This window comes from Hordeum vulgare, chromosome 3H, assembly GCF_904849725.1.
Source record: "Hordeum vulgare subsp. vulgare chromosome 3H, MorexV3_pseudomolecules_assembly, whole genome shotgun sequence".
NCBI lineage: Eukaryota > Viridiplantae > Streptophyta > Magnoliopsida > Poales > Poaceae > Hordeum > Hordeum vulgare.
Genome location: NC_058520.1, coordinates 33,751,773 through 33,758,581, shown reverse-complemented (window position 1 = coordinate 33,758,581; position 6,809 = coordinate 33,751,773). Strand labels below are relative to the sequence as shown.

At 44.3% G+C, this 6,809-nt stretch overlaps 1 protein-coding gene across 1 annotated transcript; it reads right to left on the bottom strand.

Moving 5' to 3' along the window:
* Nucleotides 1-231: 231 nt before the first annotated feature.
* On the bottom strand, nt 232-6,517 carry LOC123441440. Its single transcript, XM_045117875.1, has 9 exons — nt 6,362-6,517; nt 4,234-4,356; nt 3,849-4,093; nt 3,568-3,704; nt 3,425-3,477; nt 3,262-3,313; nt 3,004-3,109; nt 1,555-1,675; nt 232-1,444 (listed from the first exon to the last, which is right to left on the bottom strand). The coding sequence occupies exons 1-9, from the start codon at nt 6,515-6,517 to the stop codon at nt 1,223-1,225; spliced, it is 1,215 nt and encodes a 404-aa protein (XP_044973810.1). The 3' UTR covers nt 232-1,222.
* Between the last annotated feature and the right edge of the window lie 292 nt (nt 6,518-6,809).

Here is a 6,809-nt window from a genome sequence, read left to right as displayed (position 1 = left end):
TTAGGTATTTTTTTCTTTTCTGATATTTGCACAGGTTATACTACCAGCTCTAAAAATATTCAATTGTTATCCTCACACCCACAAGAAGGTTCAAGATAAACACATATTACACCACAATGAAAATATGTTTATAAACATGCACATACATTGAACGCAAGTTGACAAACAAATTAACCTAGAGGAAGCATAGTTTTGATCATCTTAACAATCATCTAGAACACACAAGTCACAAAAAGATAAGGACTATTGGTTACTATGAGAGACTTCAGATGGTCCAGAACACACAAGTTTGTATCTACATGCACAAAGTGCAAGCTCCAAAACACTCGAAACACCAAATGGTCTACAAGACAGTAAGGTCCATGATTACAGGTTGGTTAGTCCATAAATTCTAGAGAGTCATCATGTCCATGTGCATCAATAGGTTGAGTACCTGAAAATATTTTGCACAAATTTGTCAAGAAAGTGGAACCAGATCAAGTTGTTAAAATCTCATATGCCTATTAAAAATATTCGATCAAAAAATTATCATGATATCATAGTTAACAATATAGTTTCTATAAAAGTTATAATCATCTCACATGCTATTATATAGAACTATGTTCCAGTGCTTGTAGTTTTATCAACAATGAATGCATTGAGCATCTTAAACAAAGATTGTCATGATATCATAGTTAACAATATCGTTTCTATGTGGTTATTTTCACACGTTGACACACATTTGTCTTCTACTAATAAGAAACTAACATTTATTATCATGAAGTTAAGGAGTGTGTGCTCATCGTAGTAATCATATAAGTATGATGGCACCAAATAATCCAAATTTATGTATATCTATTTTTCCCAAAGCATCACCCATGGGCCATGGTTCCCTTGTACCATCAAAAGGCTTCAGTCTGTATGTATGCAATATTTTAGAGAAGTAAACTACAAAATGGTCTAATAGTTATATTTCTTCACCATCAGGTTCGTATAAGCAGACGGAGAACATCATACTCGCAAGCCAATGCTTATGAAACTTAAATATTTATACAATACCTAATTGGCAACATTAAGCTTCTATGATCTCCGCACAACCCAAGTCTCTCGCACGTGAGTTGCATCTTAACTAAACATATTCGGAACAGATACAAGACATATATCTATGTACAAACTGGCACCAAGGTTTCACAAACTCCCTGGTCTCATAGAAATGGACCTAAGCCACCGATGTCGTCCCTTCTCAAGCTGCGGCAGGAGGGAGAGAGAGAGAAATATAGACAAACATGGGCATGCGTTCGACGGCACAGGAAGACTGGGGCGGCGCGCCTTTGGATCTTGGTGTTCTTGTCATCGTTGCGGACTGCTTGCCTGTCGATCCAGTACCTACGACCATGTAGGCTACCTTCATGGATCTGGAGTTGCCCATCACAAAACCAAATATCTCCCTCCAATCCAATCCAATCTGCTATAGCAGCAAGGAACATATATTAAGTAAAAATGTTGGGAAGAAGGGAACTAATTAAGCATGGAATGATGTCTAACAACTAGTGGGTACTACCATCTTGGATTTACCGCTCCCCTTGCAGCGCCATCTGATCCACACCATCCAAGTGCGTCTACTCCTCCTCTTTGGCCCTTGCATGCGGCGAACCGGCAAGGTCGTTGCCCCTCCTCACATGGATTGTGGCGGTGCCTAAAATAGAATTAGAGCAAGATGTTTAAGCAGAGTCAGAGCCCAACACAAAAAAATTGATGTGAAGTGCACAATTATTAATAAATGAGAATATACTTCTAGGAAACCAAAATCATTTCAAATGTCCATCAACATTCCGAACAAGCAGCACACACACATGTGTATTATGAACAAATTGATATTGTCACTACAGTAATATCGTTACACATGTAATGTAAAGTAATATTGTTACACATGTAAAGTATCACTTGATCCAAGTTGAGGATTCACATCAGTTCCATGGAAATCTAAAAATATATGCTGAGGCACCCTAAATGCTAAGTTAAGTTTTCATCATTTAGGGTTTATCGATGCCGAGGCACCCTAGGTTGACTGATATATATGGGTATCTTCTAATAATATACCCTATCAAGAAAAGGGAAGGAGAATTCTAAGTTGGGCCTAATCACTTGGCTCTATTGCCACCTATGGTTTAATGCAGCAAGAATAAAGGGGCAGTTGATCCTACTTAATTAAGTACTAAGATACCCCGGCCCATGCATTATGCGCAAGTACCCCATATGTCCTATTTTTAGCAAAGTCATGCTAAAATTCACGGAGTCTGATCTTCCTGTAGGCCTAGTCCTCATTGTTCTAAAGATCAGCTAGAGATACTTCAAACACCTGGTGCTTCAGGCCCTCTGAGGCAATCTACAAACAAAAATGAAATGTGCAGTAAGCTAATACTGTCATAATCTCTACAAAAGCAAGCATCAAACAAGTTGATAAATGAATGTAAATGTAAAGCCTTAGAAGTAAAGTTTCAGGATGTCCACAATGACATGTATGTATCCCAAAGTATTATGCTATGATAAAAGAGCTACAAGAGACACACAATTAGCAATAATCAGTTAGACCAAACACAAACGAGTAACAACACGTATGCTAAGCTACTGATTCTAATCAACAGACATGTACTAGCTTTAAAACAAGTATGCTATAACTATAACTACACATAAACAAGAAGCATGATTTCGTTTCGTACATACGTGGACAGCTTGACAAATTACAACACTGAGATCATTTGTGAGACAAACTAGTAAATCTGAAGTAACATCAATTATCAGTGTAATAGTAATTGCATTAGTGCTTGTTTATAACGTCCTTCAGCGCTTAACACAAGGTAACCCTCAGAAATGGGTGAATCCGCTTCATTGCAATAGTACTCGATAGATCACAGTCGCGTATATGAGGGCAGGGAAACTACTAAACAGCTAATCCTCGGGACAGAAGGGATCAATGGAAGCACAAACACCGCACACAACGATGCAAGGGCGAGGAGAGCATACCTTGGTACCCTCTGTCGTGGACACGAGGGTCTTACCATCGTTGCGGCTGGTGAAGAGCAGCGGCGCCTTGATGTCATACCAATGCTTCTTGGTGAACGGATCCACGCTGCAAAATCACAAGAAACCAATCCTGAAGCACCCTAAATGCTATTTTTAACTTATGTAGTAACATTTTTAATGAGCAATACACATAGTGTGTAGCAAGTTGAAGAACAAAAGCAAAAGAGAGGTTAGAAGTTGGAATCAGCAGATACATACGCTCAACATTTTGCTTCACACGTTCACGCCTCGCCTCCAGTTCAGCTAATTCCTGTGCGAGTGTAGCAATACATGAAATCAGTATCAGATGCAACGAACACGCTGCTTCATCAATGCAAAATTTTGAGAAAAACATGTGGAATGGCATGGCGTAACTCCTTACCTCTGGTGTTGGAGCTTTCTTCCTTTGTCCATTCAACCAGCAAATCCACTCAACTACAAGCACGACGCAACTATCAGATGATGTGTACTCACTGACAAATCCGAATATACTGGCTCAGAATGAAGGCCATAAACCATACATGCCTGCAAAAACATTTTTTGGTACCAGCCAAATCGGAGAACTAGAGATTATCACAGGCCTAACAACCGATAGGAGGCGTAACCTAGAAGAGTGGTCGGGTCCCGGTCGCCCTTGAACTCCACCTACCGCTTCTCCTTCACTGCGTAATGCATCACGAAGCAGAAACACGGTTACATCAGGATCGTTCTCATAGAGGAGGGCACAGGTTCTTGTTGCAGGGGGGAGAAGGGGAACGCATGGACCACACAGGTGCCCGGGGAGGGACGGACGCGGGGGCACGTACTGGCGCTGTCGACCTCCTCGACGCGGGAGAAGTATAGGTTGCCGGCCCTGTCGATGCCCACCAGCATCCGGGACCGGAACATCCCCAGCATCCGCTCCATCAGCCGCTTCAACATCGCTCCGCCGCCGCACCCTCTTCCGGCCGCCTTCGTCCGTTTGCCGCTCGCCAGACCAGTTACCGTGCCGCCGCCTTATGGACCCCTCCTCCTCTGCGGTCCGCCGGCTGCTCAGACGCGACGCCTCCTGCTGCAAAAAAGAGGATTGGATGATTTGGGGCTCGGGAGAAGAGGCGCGCGTAAGGACACGTGGGCAGCATAGCAGGCGCACAACAGCGCGATGTCCAGATAATGTATGGATTGGTCCGTGGACATCGAGATGCGACTTACCCCCGCTTCGACCTGCAGCGCCGCCGCCGGAGTTGGGGTCGCCGAGAGGAGTCGCTGTTGCTCGGCGGCTGGGAGAAGACGGGTGAGCACGACAGGCTCGGGTTTGGGTCTAATTTTTATACTCTGGTTACTAATGGCGCATCAGCTGGTGGTGCGCCATTAGTAGTTTTGTAAAAAAAAAATATAGTACTGATGCACTGGCTGAGTGGTGCGCCATTACTAGTTGTGCACTTTGTCTCGGTGGGCCATCAGTACTTTTGGAAAAAAAGTTTGTTAGTAGTGGCGCACCGTGTGTGTGGTGCACCATTAGTGTCCATCACACTAATGGCGCATCTGCACATGGTGCGCCACTGCTATATAGTAGTGGCGCATCACTTGTTTGGTGCGCCACTGCTATATAGTAGTGGCGCACCACTTGTTTGGTGCGCCATTAATGTCTATATTATCTATAGCCTTTTTCCTAGAAGTGCGATACTCAAAGATTTGGTTTTGAAGATAGAAGATTTGGCCTTGCAGAAAATTGATTTGCTCGTTGAGGGTGAAGATGATATCCTTTAAGGACCTGCCAACCACCTTTTGATCATGGGTGAATTCCGTGATCATGAGGTGATTGGCACTAAGTCTACGCTCCACCATGCCTTGACATGTGAAGGTCTCCCGGTACACCGCCTTGAGCCTGGCCTCCACGGTTCCCGTCTTCTTGGGTGTTGAACATCCCGAATGTGGAGCACCCCTCACGCATCTCAATGGTTTGAGGGTGCTTCATGACCTCCGACAAGTAGTGGTTGATGTCCCTCTTGAAGAACTTGTCCTTGGAGGAGCTCGATGAGGCCATGGTGATCTAGATCTGTCAGAAAAATAGCACGAAACAAGAACAAAGTATTTCTCCGCTGTACTAGGGTCAAATCATCGAAAGCTATATATAAAGAATTTTTATACAGGGAAATACTTGTCCTATAAGAAAACGGAGCCAGGAAGGTGCCCAAGGGGACCACTACCCACCAGGCGATGCCAAGGGGTCTGGCACGCCCTCGTGCCTAGTGGTCACCTGGTTTGCCTTCCCGTGTGTTTATTAATTTCCTATTTTTTTCTCATATTCCAAAGCAAATAGAAAATATTTTTGCGGGTTTTTTGGAGTCCGTTTACATACCGTATCACATACCTCTTACTTTCAAGGGTTCTGGAGTGTTTTGTAAGGTCTCCTTTATGTGTTCCTCCGGTGTCATGGTTTGAATAAAATTTGTTTCAACATTAATAGGATTAACTGAAATATAGTTCTTTATTCTTTGTCCATTTACCACCTTTGAGTTAGTGCCAATTTGATTATTGATCTTAATAGCTCCAGACTGTGACAACCCGAGACCGACGCTCCGGAATATTCCCCTTTTATTCTGTTGTCGTCGTGCAATTAGTTTGTCTGTCGCATTCATCATCGCATCATGCGCATTATTTGCGTTGCATCGGCACTCCGTTGCCGCCAGTTTTCAAAACTTACATCCGTTATTAGTTGTTGGTTATCTCCGTTTTGTCGTTGACCATTTTGAGACCAACCACAAACGCATGCGCGTGGAACATCGTTTAATCTTGTTTTTAAAAGTGTGTATGAAACTTTCTCAGATTGGGTATGAAACTTGGCCTGCGGTCTTATTTTTATGTAGGTAGGCCGTCTGCTAATTTTTGTCCCAATAGGAGCTCGTTTGATACCCGTACCATTTATTATATAGCGGCACTATAGCCGGTTTAATTATCGGACGTTCAGTGTTTTCAAAATTATGTCACGGGCCGCACCATTTCCCTCTCATCCCTACATAGCCCATCTACACAGCCCATTGGACCCATCTAGCCACTTCCTCCGTTCGTGGTCATCGGATCGCGATCGGACGAATGAGGTCCACCCCAACATAGCCCAACCCCATATAAGAACCACCCCATGGTGGAGCTCTCTCACTCCACTAGGGTTTCCCTCTATCCATTTTTGCAGCCACACCCCTCGAAAACCCCACCCGCAAGCCCAAACCCTCCAAATCCCACAGCCCTAGCCTCCCTAGTCATTTTCAGCCCTCAGATCTTAGATCTGGGGCTCACATCACCCACAAACCCCACCAGCTGGACACGTCCGCGGTCAAACCAGACATGCCCGGGCAACCGCGGAGCCCCGCAGCCTCCCGAGCTCCACCCCACGCACAAGGGCCTCCTTGGCGTCGATGCCTCGGCCGATCTTGCCGCTGCCCGCACTGCGTCGCGCCGCCCTAGCCACCACCGGAGGCCCTCTGCGCCACCCCATCGCCGCCGCACCACCTCGACAAACATAAAATGTGATTAGGAAAAATCTAGACAGAATTAGAATGTAACACATGGGGTCATTTTGGTGATGCTATATGTCGTTTCCGGCCTCATTTAAAATGCCTAGATAGGTAGATTAATTTGTGCTTCACCCCTTGCCATGTTAACAACATTTTAATATTGTCGTGTTAATAAACTGGAGTGAACTAAATAATTAAATGTGGAGTTCCATCAATATGCAACTCGTTGCATATTGATCTTCACTTAATGTGTAGCGTTTGACTGTGCGAATT